The following is an 18,763-nucleotide window of genomic DNA, read 5'->3' on the forward strand; positions in this document are numbered from 1 at the left end:
TTTATATTTATTTTTAACTTCATAATTTAGTCTATATTACCACTTTATATTCATCTGAGGGGATAAATATTCAGAATAGATAAAGAACTAAAAAATATTAAACACCAAAGTAACAAAAATGGGTAAATGAACTAAATAGACAGTTCTTGAGAGAAGTACAAATGACCAATAAATATACAAAAAATGTTCAAGAATTTTTTGAGACAGGGTCTCACTATACAATTTTTACCCTGGCTTGCTTGGATCTCACTATGTAGACCAGGTTGTCCTCAAACTCACAGATTTGCCTTTTGCCTCCCAAGTGCTGGGATTAAAGGCATGCAACACTATGCCCAACCCTGTTCAATTTTTTCTGATATCAAAGTAATGTATGTTTGCCATGATTGGAACAAATAGAATTCTTTATTTGCATGGGCTACCATAATTGGTACAAACAACTTCATCTACAGCAGGGACTATTATGATAGATATAAAGGTGATCCTCCATTTTCATGAAAGACCCTGTCATGATTGGACAAACACAGATCTCAATTTGGATGACTACTATGTTTGCTGCAAGTGTGTTCCTTTGTGGTGGTATTGTGTTCCTTGAAATATTGTGTACTCTAATAAACTTATCTGGGGTCACAGACAGAACAGCCACAATATTTAAACATAGAGGATAGGCAGTGGTAGCACACGCCTTTAATCCTAGCATTCCAGAGGCAGAAATCCCTCTGGATCTCTGTGAGTTCAAGGCCACATTGGAAACAGCCAGGCATGGTGACTCATGCCTTTAATCCCAAGAAGTGAGCCTTTAATCCCAGGGAGTGATGGCAGAAAGTAGGAAGATATATAAGGCGTGAAGACCAGAAACTAGAAGCTTTTAGCTGGTTAAGCTTTTAGGCTTTTGAGCAGCACAGTTCAGCTGAGACCTATCGGATGAGGACATAGAGGCTTCCAGTCTGAGGAAACAGGATCAGCTGAGGAACTGGCTAGGTGAGGAAGCTGTGGCTTGTTCTGCTTCTCTGATCTTCCAGCATTCACCCCAATACCTGGCTCCAGGTTTGTTTTTATTAATAAGACCATCTAAGATTCATGCTACACTCCCTCATTTGCATGGAAGGGATGCAAGGAACTATGCTATGATCTGTGCAAATAAGTGTCTTTACTTACATCAGGAGCTGCTTTGATTAGTGCAAATGCTATCTCTCATTTGCTTGAGGGACCATGCCGTGATTGGTACAAGCACATGCCTTCATTTGAATGAGGACTTGTTATTATTGGGTCAAGCATGGTCCTTCATATGCATGGGGGTCTACTGTGCTCAGAATAGAACCTTTGCCACAGCCACATCCATTTCTGATTATCTAAGCAAGCTATTTGGTTCACTTCATGACCTATCTGGGAGATACCCTCTTACGCTGTGTTGTAGCACTGAGACCAAATTAAAAGACTTCTCACAACTCTCCCTTTGCCCTTTATCATTAATAGTAGTGAAGGTGGCAAAAGCCGCCCTGCTAGCAGCAGCAAACACAGGAGCAGTAGAAACTACATGGCAGATGAAGAGTATGGCTAGAGTATAGATAATGGGGAACGGAAGCAACAGAGAAGATAAGAGCCATGGAGAGCTGTAAGAGCTGAAGTTGTCAGTGGCTTGGGGACCCTGACACTCTAGGTCTAAGAGCTGTAACACTTGTCACTCTCTAACGCCAAGGAGCCCAGCACCTGAAGCCTGTATAAAAGCTATAACATGAAAGTACCAGCTGTTGCTGCTGATCGCTACTGTCTGATGACACTAACTGCTGCTGGAATTCAATGAACACAATGGCTGCCATTTGCCAGGACCGTTGATATTGAAAGCCCAGAGCAATAACTCTCTGTATCAATTTTCTGTTGCTGTGGTAAACTACCATAACTAAAAGCAACTTGAAGAAGAAAAGGTTTATTTTAGCTAATGCTTCCAGAGGTAAAGACTCTGTAATAGCAGGGAATGCATGGCATAACAGCAGGAGCAGAAAGCAGAGAGGCCACATGCTCTTCCACACTCACAAAGCAGAGCGAGAAGAGTAAGTGGGAGGGGGCTATAAGCCTTCAAAGCCTGTCCCCAGGAAGTACTTTGCCCAGAAAGGCGCCACCTCCTAAAGGTTCCAGAACCTCTCCAAACAGTGCCACCTACTGTTCAAAATCCATGAGTTACAGGGGGATATTTCTTTAAATTATTTTAAATCAATATTTGGATAATACGATCTATTTGGTCATTTGGTTCTTCTTGCAGTAAACAAACCCACCTCTTCCACGCCATGCTGGGATTTTGTCCAATTTGAGATTTCACAGGTCTGTACATGCTGTCAAAATCGCCTTAAGAGCCGGGCGGTGGTGGTGCACGCCTTTAATCCCAGCACTCAGGAGGCAGAGGCAGGTGGATCTCGGTGAGTTCAAGGCCAGCCTGGTCTATAGATCCAGCAAAGATCCAGCAAAGGCGCAAAGCTACACAGAGAAACCCTGTCTCAGAAAAAAAAAAAAAAAGAAAGAAAGAAAAAAAATCGCTGTAAGTTCATACATGCAAGTGCTCTATTGTGTTTGGAAAAGGTTGTTTCCTTGTACTCATTTACTGCCTCTGGCTCTCACAATCTTTCTCCACCCTCTTCCATGAAGGTCCCTGGATCTTGGAGGGAGGAGTATGTTATAGATGTCACATTTAGAGCTAAGCACCCTGCAGTCCAGTCTCTTGTTCTCTGAATGTTGACCCATTTGTGGGTCTCTATTAACTATGGTCTTTTCTAAGAATATTCTTTGATGAAGGTCATTAGGAGTTGCTTTAATACTATACCCTTTTAACAGACTAATCGTAGTTGGTTCTCCCCTAGAGCTAATGGCCTATCTGGAAACTGGTTCTTAGCTCAGATAATGGTTCTAAGTATAGGTCCCATCTCACAGCCTGGGCCTGAAATCCATCAGAGAGTGATTGGATACTCCCATATCATTTATACCATGTTTGCAGCTATATAAGCCTGATTACTTTTCTCCTCCAGTACCATACAAGGTACCTTCCAGCAGTATGGAAGCTATCTAGTAGGGATGAAGCTTCCAGGTCAGCTTGATTTCTCCATATTCCATCACTCAGGTATGTGGTATCTTTACTAGGAGAGTCTTTAAAAATATCTATTAAAGATTTTTATATGTGCTTTGCTTGCATATCTGGGCCTGGTGCCCATGGGGGACAGAAGAGGGTATTAGATCACCTGGAACTGGAGTTATAAATGGCTGTGAGCCACCAAGTTAATACTTGGGACTGAACCTGGATCCTCTACAAGAACAACACATGATTTTAACCACTGGAACCATCTCTCCAGTCCCAGCAACAGAGACTTATGATCAAATTATGGAGTGTTGGCATAGCCTGTAATGTGTGGAGATCTATGGTACCCCACTAGCCAACAACTCAAAAAGAAGTAACCCATTCCTAGTACTGGGATTGTTATTTGCTAGCATGTGGTATCTAGCTGTGGTATTGTGAAGGACATTTCTTATTCAAATCACCAGAGCCTCAAGCCGAAGTGACTATAACCACAGATCTTTAGTTCTAAAACATCAAGCAATAGCTATCACGGGTGATCAAACAACATGACCAAAACAACTTGGGGAAGAAAGGCTTTATTGGCTTATACATCCACATCACTGTTCATCATTGAAGAAAGTTAGAACAGGAACTCAAACAGGGCAGGAACCTCAAGGCAGGAGCTGATGCAGAGACCATGGAGGAGTGCTGCTTAGGGCTTGCTCCTCATAGCTTGCTCAACCTGCTTTCTTACAGAACCCAGGACCTCCAGCCTAGGGATGACTCCACCCACAATGGGCTGGGCCCTTCCCATCAATAACTAATTAAGAAAAGGCCCTACAACCAGATCTTATGGAGGCATTTTCTCAATTCAGGTCTCCTCCTTTCCGATGACTCTAGTTTGTGTCAAATTGACATAAAAATAGCCAGTACATATCAGAAGCAAACTTCTGCCAACTGGGGTTCCCCCATTGTGCTGTAAGTCTGTATTTAAGACCTCCTCCCTCCTTCAGTAAATGACATTCGACTTTCAAAAACAAAAACAAAAAAAAAGAAGAAGGGGTCAAGAACATGATGGGGAAACCCACAGAGACAGCTGACTGGCGCTAGTTGGAGCTCACGGACTCTAGACTGACTGCATAGGACCGAACTAGGCACGCTGAATGTGGGTGACAGTTGTGTGGCTTGATCTGTTTGTGGGGTCCCTGGCAGGGACCAGGACTTATCCCAGGTGCATGAACTGACTTTTTGGAGCCCATTCCCTGTGGTGGGATACCTTGCTCAGCCTTGATACAATGAGAGGGGGCTAGGCTCTCCTTCAACTTGGTATGCCAGACTTTGTTGACTACCATGGGAGGCCTTACCCATGCTGAGGAGTAGATGGGGGCAGAGTGGGAGGGAGGTGAGGAGGCGGGAGAAGGGGAGAGAGAGGGGAACTGGGGTTGATATGTAAAATGGAAAAAAATTAATAAATAAACATATTTAATAATAAAAACAAATTAAAGATAGAAATAAAGAAAGGAAAAAATAGCCAGCACACTAAGGAAGACTAAGTATTGAAAAGTATGGACAGATGAAATAGAGGCCCAGAGCAGAGGCAGCCCCTCTAGAACCTTGAGTATACACTCTGTGGAATACCTAACCTAATACACGGACTATGAAGCCAGACTGCCTAGGTTTGAGTTTTAGCCTTACCACTGGCTGGACAGCCTTTGTCAATCTACCTAAGCTCTTTGTGAACCTCATCTCTTACCAGTAAGAATGACAGCCCTTTCTTTGTCATGTTGCAATAAGGATTAAATGAGTTATGAATAAAGTACTTAAATAAGCCCAGTGAATTCTGTATGTACTTTTAAAAGGAAATCTATAATGAATAAAAATTCATTTGGTAATTATCTGTAATCACACAAGAAAGGGGATGTGTTTGGTTCCTAAGAACTAGGAAGTGGTAACTATGGATATGCTAGAACCTTGACAAGTCATTGTTAGAACATTGCCTACCCTTTAAGTGGACAAGTGGGCTGTATTAATCTATCCAGAAGGCTAAAAAGCTCAACAAATCTTTCTGAAACTCAACACAGTTAACATTTTTCAGCCCAAAACTCAACTTGTTATCAGATAAATAATTAACCACCTCAAGGTAAGCCAAATACATAGATCTCTTCACATTATGGGAACTTATAAGCTTAACTTTAGGTGCTTTTGCTCCAGGCTATGTAAAAAAAGGCACTGGACATAATAGCATCCATAATTGTCTAATAGCTCAGGTCTTTCACACACAGCCTGTCAGATTCAATACTCTGAAGCCATACTGCCTAGGTTTGAATTGTGGTCATCCCACCTACCCTTCTTACCTCAAAAAGGAAGAACTTGTACAGTGCCAAACTGGACAAACAGAGACTAAGGTCAAGCTAAGAAGCTCTGAAAATAATTAAGATATATGAATGGCAATTCATATTTTCTTTTTATTAATGAAAGTGGAAGGGGTGCTAAGTGGGAAAGGTGAGGAGAATAGATAAGTTTATGGTCATGGTGGATGAGTAAAATCAAAATATATTGTTTACATATTCTAAAGTATGCTGATGAAACTCATTATTGTATACAATTAATGAACACTAATAAATGTATTAAAAAGGAAATTGACATGAACCTTGTCTCAAAGTGAGACAGCCATCATGGGATCAAGACAACTAGGCTCTGTCCTTTCAGGCTCTAGGTCTTATTAGTTTCATGAGCAAGACTAGAGTAAGGTTGTTGTTTTGATAACTAGCCATATATATGGTTTCTTTTTTTGTCTGATGCAAGTCATTCTCCAGTAGATCTTTAGGGAAGCCAATTTCCTAAACAGTGAACTGTACTCAAAGACAAGTTATTAAATGTGAGTCTCTGAAAATAACAATGCTCCAAAACAGAGGATGACTGGATGACCGTGCAGAACAATGCTAAGTCATCCATTAATAACTGGCATACCAACTCCTCAACAAACAATGAGGCAAGGCCCATATAGGTCCAAAATGACATCTTTGCTTAACCCTATTGCTTCTTCCTACAACTCTGGGCATCAACAAAATGAACTAGTAGAAAAATGTAAGTCAAAATCATAATGAGACCTCATTTCATGCTTCCTAGGATAGCTACAAACACCAAGACAGCAAGAAGCTTTAGTTGCAGGTGTGGAGGAAATAGACTCTCTAGCATTTCCTGGTATCAGTGGGAAATGTTACGGCCACTTTGCAAAATAATCCAGCAGTTCTTTGAATGCTTCAACACAGATACAGCTTATAACACAGAAATCACTCCTACAGAAATACCCAAAGAAATGAACACATCCACACATTTACACAAACGTTTATAGCAGTGTTAGTGCTAAGCCGATAAGTAGCAACAATCCAAATGTCCATCAGTGGATGAGTGAAGGAATGTGATAGACCTACAATTTTCAGTCACAAAAATGAATGAAGCCAAGGATGGTGACTCATACCTTTAATCCAAGCATTCAGAAGGCAGAGGCAGGCTGATCTCTGTGAGTTCAATGCCAGCCTGGTCTATATAGCAAGTTCTAGACCAGCAAGAATTATGAAGTAAGACCTATCTCAAAAAAATTTAAGGATTGATACATGCCACAACATGGAACCAGTTGCCTAAATTATCTTTTACTTAGGCAATCACTTCCAAACCAGGCTGCACATTAAACTCACTTGAGAAACATTTAACTCCCTTGGAATCTTTGGCAGTGGGGCACCTGAATTGCTCTTTAATATCTATTAGTCTACTGTAGGTGATATCTGAGGTCCCTTACAGATCCTAGGAACTGGATAAAAATCTATGAAAAGTGGATCACCAACACCTCTGCTTTTGAAGCTGAGGCAGTAACAGAACCAAGCCCAATAGAGAAGTTACTCAGAATGAATCTTCTGCCAAGCAGTGGTGGCTCACATCTTTAATCCCAGCACTCAGGAGGCAGAGGCAGGCGGATCTCTGTGAGTCTGAGGCCAACCTGGACTACAGAGTGAGTTTCAGGAAAGGCACAAAGATACACAGAGAACCCCTGTCTTGAAAAACCAAAAAAAAAAAAAAAAAAAGAATGAATCTTCCAATGGTTCTTTACACTAAGCTAGTTCTTCTCCAATGCATCATCACACCTTTCCCCAAGACTGAATGAAGATATTCCTAGTAGTAACAAACTATAGCTAAAGGGATCGATAGGGTCTATCTGGTTGTGTCTGTGTGTTGGGTTGCTTTGGTGACAAGTCATTCTATTTTGTAGGAAGCTACATATTACCACAAAACTGTCATTGGAGCTCAGGGTAGCCAGCTTCTCCTCTACAGCATTTACAAGTTAGGCTGGGTTGAATGATACAATGGAATTCCAACATCACAGACTTTCTGTTTATCAGCAGCTGTATGACAAACAGACTTAATTCACAACCAATGTGATTTGTCATTTATTTTTGTCCCTTAATATTTAAGAAGCAATCTGAATCATGTTCCGACTTTTGACTGCCTGCTGGTCTCGTCAAAAGGTCACAGAAGTAAAACAAAGGTAAGTTTCCAGCTACTTTCTCATACCTAATTTGGAATGACTTCCCAAGTATCTGCCTCGAGTTCTACAAGGGACAAATGACCACAACACATCTGGGCAGTAATCAGACAGCAAGTGCAAGATTGGGAATAGAGTTGAGAGAGGATGATCATTCTAGAAACAGAAGGTGTCAGGGGGGAATGCATCCTTGGAGGATTTGGGAAGGGTAGCCACACCACTCCTGCCACTGTGGTGGGCTTCTTATGATACATGCGTTGAGACTATTGCAGGCTAAGTTTCAAACACGGAGAAAGAACTGAATTCTTAGTCTAAGCATTAAGAGGTTAGTGGCTTTGACTAATTTTTCTTTTCCTCTCCCAGGAACGTGACTATCATCATTGTTGGCTTGGACAACTCAGGCAAAAGTCATCTTATGGAGGCCTTTCAAAGATGTGAGAACTAAGAGCATTAGTTTCTGGTGTGGGTCTCCCGGAAATAGTCATTCCACCTTAGCCTTACTTCCTGGCCCTCAGAGTCTCGCTTGTAAAGATAACTATCTCAGTCTCCTCATTAGGCACTAACAAACTGCTTATAGAGTGTCTGTCACCTGCTCTGTTCATAAGATGTCCTCATGGAAAGTCCTCACATGATGTCAATATGAATGGCCCTTAATTTATGTAAAACACTGTAGTCAATTTTGAAGCACAGTGGGTTTGAAATGCTGTCTAATTTCAGAGCTCAATTCATATGTAATATGGTCTAGATAAGAGACAAGTGTAGAGTAATAAAGAAGTGTAATAACACAAAACTCCATAACAGGTGATACTGAAATTTAGAACTTGAGAAATGTTCAGTTCAAGTATAGTGCCACATCTCCGGTCCCTTGATGTTTACAGAATTAGTCACATAGCATTGTAGGAAGCTGCTATACTTGTTGTGAAGCTCCAAATACCTATTAATCAATCAGAAGTCAACAGAGAGTCTGGCCCATCATCGTTTATTGAATCGATATAGGAGTGTCGTGACATGGTTGAGTTTTATATAACGTGACAACCCTCAGCAAAGTAGAGGAAATGGTTACCCTGACACCTGTACCCATGGTCTATTCGGAGTTTCTTCAGTTTCCTTCAACAACAGTGAACTTTGGCCGATCTGGTTATTTCTATTCATTCCTCTAATTACCAGAGAGATGCAAAAATCAAATCATGACACTCCCCTGCACAGTATGTCTCCATATAGCCCCATTGTTTTTGAAGTAAAACTTATCCATCTTAGCAGCACATAAAGTCCTGTTTGTGCCACTGACTCTTCCTCCAGCTTCATTTCAGTTCTTCACATACAGTACTCTGACACAACAAGAGCAAATGCTCTGCTATTCCTCTGTCACAGCACTGTACTTCACAATGACTGCATTTCAGCTCCTCTGCCATCTACATAACCAAGCCCCTCAGTTCATAATGTGGCCACTGGAAAGCCCTCCTTTATTCCCTGCACCACATTCCTTGCTCACACCCTCTAGCATGCACTATCCCAAGAGCCTTGCACAATTCCAAATCCACCCACTAACTCAGGAACGCCATGAGAAGAAATGGATGTTTTTCTCACTGAGTCTCTGCTGTCAATGACTTCTAGAATTACTCCTGGAATGAAAGTTCTCCACCATTCCCCGAGTCTACATGTTGCCTCTTCAGAACTTCTTCTCCCTCAGCCCCAGTAGACCCTCCAAGTGCATTTTTGCCAACACTTCAGCCTGGCATGCCCCGTTAGATGCAGCACACTTCACTCCTTGCATCTCCCAATACTGTTAGGCAGAGATGATCAAAGGTAAACAGTGACAGGAAAGTCCACAACTAGAGCTCCAGCTGCCTCAGCCTTGGATTCCCATTCAGTCTGGTGGGGCCTGGGAAGCCACATGCGAACTCCCCAGATGTTTCTGATGGCCGGTCAACTGTGGGAAGCACTCATCTGAAATTAAGCACAAGCTATTCGTCTGAGACAAGTGTCTGTTTCCCATTCTGACTCCTGGAGAGGAGTGGATGTAATTCGTTAGTACATAACTTGTCTTGTGCTCAGTGAATAACCTGGGGCTGGCTCATAAATGCATTGGTTTATGGTAGTGACTTCATTCACAGAGACATTCTAATAGGCACTGATGTCATTCTGAAGAATGTCTCAGGCCACCTCTGTTCATGCAGGTCCACTTAAAGTCAATCTAGTAGGTTTCTCTGTACTCCAAAATTGAATAGCTCATATCTCCTGTTCCTGTGTTTTTCAAAGATGAATGTCACAAACAAATAACTGTCAAGGAAATACATTCCAGTCTGCAGATAGCAACCTGTATGGACATTTAAAGACACCAGCTACAAAACAGTTTGGCATACAAACCATCATTATTGATGGACACCATTCACTACAACTGTTTTGCATGCCATGGTCACATGGGATAAGAAACTAAGTATGAGCACAGACAGGTGCCCTAAATAAGAATGTTGTTGATTTACTCTTTTCACTCTTTGGCTCTTTTGGGGGCACACCATCCAGCTCCCAAATGAATCACATGGAGGCTCATTATTACTTATAAATGCCCAGCCTTAGCTTGGCTTATTTCTAGACAGCTTTTCTTAAATTATACCAGCTACCTTTTGCCTCTCAGCCTTTTCCTTTTCTTATTTCCATATATCTTACTTTCACTCTTACTCCATGGCTGGCTGTGTGGCTGTGTGGCTGTGTGGCTGGCCCCTCACCTTCTCTTGCTCTTTGATCCTCTCCTCCCAGATTTCTCCTTCTAATTTATTTTCTCTGCCTGCCAGCCCTGCCTATCCAGCAGCTGCCTAGCAATTGGATGTTCAGCTCTTTATTAGACCATCAGGTGTTTTAGACAGGCAAAGTAACACAGCTTCACAGAGTTAAACAAATGCAACATAAAACATCTTTGCATCATTAAAACAAATGTTCCACAACATAAACAAATATAACACATTTTAAAATAATATTTCACAACATAAGAATATTGAGATCTGTGACTCTCAAATCTGACTATATATTCCAATCACCTGGATACTTTAAAAAAATTATTTATTTCATATGTATAAGTGTTTTGCCTGCATGCATGTATGTGTACCATGTACATGGCATGCAGTGCCTACAGAGGCCAGAAGTGGGGGTCAGATACCCTGGAACTGAAACTACAGACAGGTTTGAGCTACCATGAGGGTACAGGAACCCAAGTCCATCTAGAAGAGCATCGAGTGCTCTTAACCGCTGAGCCATTTCTCCAGGCTCAACCTGGATGCTTTCAAAACAACATAATGCTTGGGCAACACTCCTATGTAATCCAAGTGTCAGGGAATGAAGACTAGTACCACAGGTTTTTAAAAACCTGGAAAGGAAGTTAGAGAACAATGAGGCAGTGATCAAATCCACCTGGGAAGCCTAGCAACCTCTCAAGCCAGCATCAGGAAGCTCCCATACTTCAGTTTAGTGAGAGCCCATGCGCCTCATTCTCATCAGGTGATGCTGAGACACAACCACACCCAAGTTTCAGAGCTCTCAGGAGTAGTGAATGGCAAGCTTTAAAGTGCAGCAGAATCACATTAGGATCATGCTAGCCATAGCCACTTGGTTACAAATGGTACAGATGCTTCCATCCCAAGCTTAGAGATCCTGAGATCTTGAGTCATTTGGTCCAGGGTAGGGGTTAATAAGTACATCCATGAAACTCTGAAGTACACTACTCCCAAACCATACTTCATGAAACGCTTGGCCAGGAATATAGAGATGAATGGAGTTGGAACTTGCTCTCAGGGTATTTATAAATTAAGAGAAAAGATAAATGCAAATTTACAAGGAACTACTTCTTGTAGTATGTATGTAGCTAGCATCTAATGTCATCAGCAACAGACTGAATTATTGAAGAAATTAGTTTTAAGTAAAAAGAAGAAGAAAACAAAACAAGGGAATGGTTATGTCTGACAGGAAAGAATAACAAGGCTTTCTTAGACACAGAAAACAATATTTTAAAATTACCTTTTGGAGTTTTAATCCATTCACCTCTTCTTTTTCCTCTGTTTATTTTTTTTAGGTTGTAATATAATTACATCATTTTCCCCTCATTTTCCTCCCTCCAAACCCTTCCATATGCCCTTCCTTGCTCTCTTTCAAATTCATGGACTCTTTTTTCCTTAATTGTTATTATATACACATATATGTGTATATGTATATATCATACATATATACATATATATTCCTAAATACATAAGTACAACCTGCACAGTCTGTATAATGCTACTTGTATGTATATGTTTTCAAGTAGTGCAATTTCAATAGCAAATATCATATCAAAGTTGTGACTGAAATGTATATGCTTTCTGAAAGCTATAATTAAAAATAGTAGAAATGTTATAAAACCACATTAAGGTATAGTTGCCATATATGTGTCTGAAAGAATTAGTAATTTAGCCTAATCATTTATTTTGGCAATCCTATGGAAAATGTCATAGATACAACTACTACTACAAATAAGACATTACTGATTCTAGTCTGAGTACTCCTAATGTCAGAAAGTTATGAAGTTATTAACTAGTAACGGAAGCAGAAACTTAGACCATGACCATCAGTGCAACAAACTGTGAAGCATACAAAGGCTGTTGTAAAATGCATTTCTGTTAAGAGCTGAATTAGGCATCTAGTTCCTTACAGGATATTATGCTCTGGGCAAAGCGTTTACATGGGAAATGTGCCCACATCTGGCATAGCTTCTTGGAAGAGACACACAAGAGACACTTCATGTCCTCATTCATAATAACAGATATTGTAAGAACTTACTGAATCCCTACTGTAAGGCAATGGACAAGCACAAAAATAGGTCAATGGCTACTTCACCAATGTGCTGAAAAAGAGAACTGTGAGAGGTTGGCAGGTCAGAGGAGGCTTCCTGAATAATGTGGTGGCTGGGTCTTGAAACTGTAAAAGAGAAAGAACTAGGGCTGGAGAGATGGCTCAGTGGTTAAAAGCATTGGCTGCTCTTCCAGAGGACCCTGGTTCAATTCCTAGCACCCACATGGCAGCTCACAACTGTCTGTAATTCCAGTTCTAGGAGATCCGACACCCTCATATAGACATACATGCAAGCAAAACACCAGTGCATGTAAAATACAAAGAGAAAGAACCAGCATTCATTCATCAAACATTTATTAAGTACTTGTGAGCCACCTTCTGTGCTCAGCTTCGTGAATATAATGGATAAAATTAAGAGTTCACCTTACTATGGCAATTTATAACTTAGTTGAGTAAATAATAGAAATGATGACTCTAATATGTTTTATAATAATGATAAACATGGGGGTGGAAAGCATTTTATACAGACTAAGGATGGTGTGAGGCAAATTTCTCTACAATAAACAAGATCTAAATGGATATTTTATAAAAAAAAAAAATCCATGAACCAACCATATAGTGGTGAAGAGAATGGCAGTTTGGGAAGGCCCAGGAAAAGGGAGACATGTGGGGGGAGGTGACTTAGCTAGGAAGCAGGTCCACTGTGGCCACCACTCAATTTATTGACTGAAGTCAGAAAGCCAGGAAAAGTGGTAATTTAGAAAGATGCATTTTGCTGGGCATGGTGGCGCACGCCTTTAATTCCGACACTCAGGAGGCAGAAACATGTGGATCTCTGTGAGTTCGAGGCCAACTTGGTCTACAGAGTCAGTCCTAGGCTAATCAGGGCTCAATAGTGAGACTCTGTCTAAACCAACCAACCAACCAACCAACAAACAAACAAACAAACAAACAAACACTAGTAAGAGCAACAACAAAAAGAGAAGTAGAAGGATGCATCCCTGAATCTGAGCAGGGCAGCAGGCTACTGTAGTGGGGTTGCTGAGAGCAGGCTCCGCACAAGGATGAACAATCTCATCTAACTACATTTTGCCATACTGTGGTCGTTTCTCCCTGCCTTTTATTTGTAGTAATTCCTAGCAAGATACACAGTGCTATGAAACCAACACAGATTACACTTCTACTAGACGATTATCAAGTATCTCTTTATGACCTGAATGGAGACCTAAAAGGCCGAGAAAAATGGCCAAGCTACTATGCTGAGGCCCATGGGCTTGTTTTCGTCGTGGATTCTAGTGACATAGCACGCATTCAGGAAGTGAAGATCATCTTAACACGCCTGATGTTTGATAAAAGGGTATCCGGAAAGCCCATCTTAATGTAAGCTTCTGCCTTTGTGTCCTACTTCCCTTTACCAATTTGTGCCTTGGGAAAGGTATAAAGATTAAAGGCTCCTTTCGGCCCAGGGAGCTAGACCTTTTAGGCTCAATGAGGTAGAAAGGCCTAGTTCACTGGTCACTGGTTTCAAGAGCCACTTTCTACTACACACTGTCACGTGGGACATGATACCTAACTATACAAATGGATCCTGAACCTTCATCAAGGAGAAAAACTATCTAGATCTCCCACCCCCAACCCTGACTTTTCCTGAAGACTCTTTTCCTGAATTTGCCCTTTTCCGGTTTGAGTCTCTGATCTGGAAATTTGATGAGGGCTGAGAGCAAACCCTATTTTGTACAATGTATAGTTCCAATGCCTTCCCTCCCTCGGTTAGTTGCTCAAGACTTATGTAACTGGTACTCATTTCAGGGGATACTTCCTGTAGCCTGTCGCACCTCTCTCCTTCCAACTCTGCCTTTTGTCACTCTGATTCCTCATTAGCAACCCAACTAGAGTATGAAGAGTTTGGGAGATGTGAAACTTCACACCTGTTCATATGCCAATTAGCAACTGTAATTAAAGTTCAAGATGTGGTAGACAGGAAGTGGGAAATGGGCTCTGGGGATTATCTTGGGTTTAGACAATTTGTACTCTTTTTCTGCTCCATTGAAAGTTGGCTAGAAACAGTCTAGACTATCTTATTGGGTATGTATTTAAGCCCAATTCCTGGACATGTGGCAGTTATACTACAGTTAGTGTTCCCCTACCCACTTTTTGTTTTCTGTTGTTTTTGAGACAGGGCCTCACTGTGGTAGACCAGGCTGGCCTCGAACTCACAGAGATTCGCCTGCCCCTGCCTCCCAAGTGCTGGGAATAAAGGTGTGCACCACCATGCCCAGCTTTCCCTTCCCTTTGAGTATACCTTGGTTTCACTCTTGTCTTTTCTATCCCCTTCTCTAGCCTGGCAAACAAACAAGACAAGAAGGATGCCCTCTTGCCTTGTGATATCATTGACTATCTACTTCTGGAAAGGCTGGTTAATGAGACGAAGTCCATGTGCCGAGTGGTAAGTGTCAGCAGCCTCTTTTCTTCCTCTAGCCCTGGCTAATATAACCAGGGCCCTGTCTGTCATCAGCCCCATATGCTGGCTTGGGGGCAAAGTTCCTCTCCCTGACAGGCAACATCTGCCATGATTATTTCTAACTTGACAGTGACAAATATTATATTCTGCCTTCAAAGCCGCTCTGTGAGGCTTTAATATCTCCATTTTATAGGTGAGACAGCTAAATGGCCCGAGGGTCTCAGTGACTTGTTTGGGGTCACACAATGAAGGCACGATAGCCATTTTATTAAAGGGCCTCAGCTTTTATGCTCTTCATCTACTCTCTCCAATGTGAATGCTGAGTGTCTCCTCGGAAGTTGAGAACCTATTTAGGCACAGCACACCTACCTCTGCTATTTAGATGACAGTGATCAGGCCTTTAGATCCCAAAGGTCCAGGGCTCCAGGTCCGAGGCTTTCTTTTTTCTTTTTTACAGGAGCCATGTTCAACCATGAAAAACTTCCCAAAGAGGCATCAACAGCCAATAATTATAGGGCTGCGCTGGCTATTAGCTGCTATTGGTGATAAACACAATGAGCTGTATACTCGACAACACACACCCAGTATGAGCATCTCAACCTCCAAGAACATCAGAGGCTGTGGAGAAAGATGCTCATCGGACAGGTACTGAGCTGCTTTCGTTAGATTTACTGATAATACAAGTGGGAGTCAATCTTCAACACGACCCGTGAGTTCTGAAAGGTGCTTAAATTCTGAGCAACAAGTCCTTCAGAATCTGATGGCCCAAGTGGGGCTATGGCAGTGCCCACTGGCATTGCTAGGTATACTACCAGTTCTGGAACAGCTTCAGCAGTCACCCCTTAAAAGGATGAGTGGCATATAGATTTTTTTTAATGCAAAGCTAACCTATGGTTGGCATCCACAGAAGTTTCCTAGTGAGATCTGAACTTGCTGTACCCAGCAAGGCTGCATTAGGGAATGGCTTGACCACATACATGGTCACCAGGTGTCTGGGATGGTCTGCACTTGGCTGTGCTGGGGGAGGTCTTTTACCCCACCCCTTGGCATTCCTTTAAAAGCCCTTTGGCAGCGACAGTTAGAGACCGATGGGTAAGGATCCAGGCACTCCTGAGGCTATCGTGTGTTTCTGTCTGTCTCTCTCTAGCTATCTTTCTATCTAATATTTCCTGATGCTCCTGCTCAAGAATACCCTGGGGAAAAGTGGGGGTGGGATGCCCCCCCCCCACAACCTATCAGCATTAGGGCTTCTCCAACATAGGGCTTCTGTTCCCTTAGTTGCCTTGTGGAAGACAAAAGGGAACATGTGCCCCTTAAGGAGCCTAATGACAATATTCTAAAGATGAATATTACACAGACACTCCAAATTCTCAGCCTCTAGTCCTCTGATCTGCCTAATAATGCTGGAATGACAGGAAAGAACAGAAATGCTGAAAAGATAGAACAGGGTGAGATCAGGGTGTTGAGGAATGTAAGGCCTACATGTCCTCTTGCTCTCATACCACTTTCACTGACCAAAGGCAAATGGAAAGGATAGGATAGTGGCTGCACTGGATCAAGAAGCTGGGAGGCTGGGCCAGCTCGGGAGCAGTGCATTTGCCTCACTCATGGAACGCCCTGAATTCAGTCCCCAGTACTGAAATGAGGAGAAAACTCTTGAAACATGTCTGTTTCTACTCCCGATTTGTTCTTTCAAACTTAGCTTAGCTAACAGAGTGGGCATGCTCAGAGACAACAGACAGCATTTTGAGAAAAGACAACACCTGGAGCATAGACAGCATGTGGAGCAAAGACACTTTGAGAAAAGACAGCATTTTGAATCAAGACAGCATTTAATACAGCGCTCACTGGACGCTAGGCCCCTAAAGCCAATCCTACAGGTAAGTGGCTTTTTAAATGCTATTGCCCATAGTCAGTAATTGAACTCTTGAGAACTAATTGACAATTTCCCTCTTCTTCTTGGCACACAGAAAGATGGTCTACGAATAAGGCCCAAAAAGAATATGTCGGTAACATTTGCTCTGGACATCATCATGGAGGAAGGGGAATGTTCTCGGAAGACTGGAGCTCAGAGTATCACTAAGCCTTGCAACAGTAAATGTTACGATATGCAAACTCCAACTCCATCTATCGAGGGCAATCTTTCCAAAGGTAATGTCGAATCATTGGCTATGAAAGAAAAGTTATATAGGCCTTCCTTTCATTTTCTACAATAGCATTCCTACTTTGAGAATGAAACTCACTTTTCACACTATGGTTTGTTGTTGAGATATGTATGGGACAATGCTTAGAGACCACCTTATGATAGGCCAGCATGGTACCCCAGCAATAGTTGACACAATATCTTTAGTTGGCTATAGCAGTAACTTAAAGGTTATGCTTGCCAATGGTGGAAGCGCAAAATGGCATAACCTTTATGTAGGGTACATTGCCTGTCTCTCTCTTCCCCTCCTTTTCTCCTTATTATGAACAGCTTTTAAAATGGGGCTAGAGAGATGGCCCAGTGGTTAAGATCACTTGTTCCTCTTGCAGAGGAGCCACATCTGGCTCCTGGCAACCACATGGTGGCTTACAATCATCTGTAACTCCACTCTCAGGAGATCCCATGCCCTCTTCTGGCCTTTGCAGGCATACATGTGGTTCACAGATATACATGCAAGCAAAAGACTCATACACATTAAAATAAAATAATCTTAAAAAAGAACTTAAAAATATGGTAGCCCTTTAAACTACTAGTCTCTTTCTTAGCTGTCTACAAAGACAATTACAGAAGTACACAAAGAGTATACTAAAGAATATTCCAATTATAACATCCAGTACAAGAGCTAAATGTTGGAAACAATGTAAATGCCCAATGAGAGGGATGGCTAAATGACCTAGGATGCATCCACACTATGGAGACATTAACACTGCTAAGGATGGGGCCTGGGGATGACTCAGTGCTTCGTGTGCCTTCCGTGCCAGCATGAAGGCCTGAGTTTGGATCTCTTGCACCTATTGGTCTACACCTGTAACCATAGTCCCGGGGCAGCGGGTAGAGAAAGGAGCACCTGGAGTTCATTGGCTACTCAGCCTAGTCAGTGAGATCTACGTTCAGTGAGAGACCCCGTCTCCCAAAAAAACCAAAAACCAAACCAAACCAAAACAAAACAAAAAACCAACCATGAAGCATTGAGCCTGACTTCCTCATACACGTGTACACAAACATACACACACATACACTATACACAAGAAATAATTAAGTGCCGAGGATGACTTCCATTTACTAACATGGAAAGTCTTTCATCACTTGACATATATTGACTGTCCACTGACAATCATGTCACCTCAGGCTGAGTTAGGCATACACATCAAGGGACAAGCACTTGGCCAAAGCCACTAAGGAGAAAATGGGCACAGATAAGGAGTAAGGATGAAAGCCGAGGAGAAGGAATCTAGTAGAAAATAGAGTATGTCTTCCTAGATGTCAGCAACGACCCCTAAATCTTTATCCAAAACCCAAACTCATTTTCATTTCTATTACCTCAGCTCGCAGGCCAAAAAAGAGAGTAGATAACTGGAACACTGAAGAAATGTTATTGGAAGATCCGTTTAGCAAAGCCTTCCGTTCCTGCGGTTAGTACTCCTTAAACAGTCAAAGAATGTTTGAGGCTGGGACAGAGGGTGGGTGTCCCATAGGGTGCCTTGGAAACTGGCCGGCACCCTCCTACCCCAAGTTGTAGAACAGAAACCTTGTACTTGGCTTCTCTTGCAAAACTGGCTGTTTTCTTTCCCCGATTCAACCTAACAGACTACTAAAGAGAAAATGGAGGGCAGCAGAAGAATCATTCCCTCTACCACCCTTCAGTAAATGGGCACATCTTCAGGACCAGCAGGAACGCTGTCTTTGACTTTTATTGGATAA

The 18,763-nt window shown here is 42.0% G+C and overlaps 2 protein-coding genes across 2 annotated transcripts in view; one reads left to right on the forward strand and one right to left on the reverse strand.

Moving 5' to 3' along the window:
- Positions 1-18,763, reverse strand: part of Xkrx (XK related X-linked) — a 76,507-nt gene that overhangs the window by 38,619 nt on the left and 19,125 nt on the right. The window lies entirely within an intron of this gene.
- Positions 7,525-18,479, forward strand: Arl13a (ADP ribosylation factor like GTPase 13A). The gene is made up of 8 exons (XM_036174496.1): positions 7,525-7,583; positions 7,944-8,014; positions 13,529-13,778; positions 14,739-14,844; positions 15,317-15,504; positions 16,562-16,739; positions 16,830-17,010; positions 18,388-18,479. The coding sequence occupies exons 1-8, from the start codon at positions 7,525-7,527 to the stop codon at positions 18,477-18,479; spliced, it is 1,125 nt and encodes a 374-aa protein (XP_036030389.1).

Source organism: Onychomys torridus, chromosome X, assembly GCF_903995425.1.
Source record: "Onychomys torridus chromosome X, mOncTor1.1, whole genome shotgun sequence".
In the NCBI taxonomy this organism is placed as follows: domain Eukaryota; kingdom Metazoa; phylum Chordata; class Mammalia; order Rodentia; family Cricetidae; genus Onychomys; species Onychomys torridus.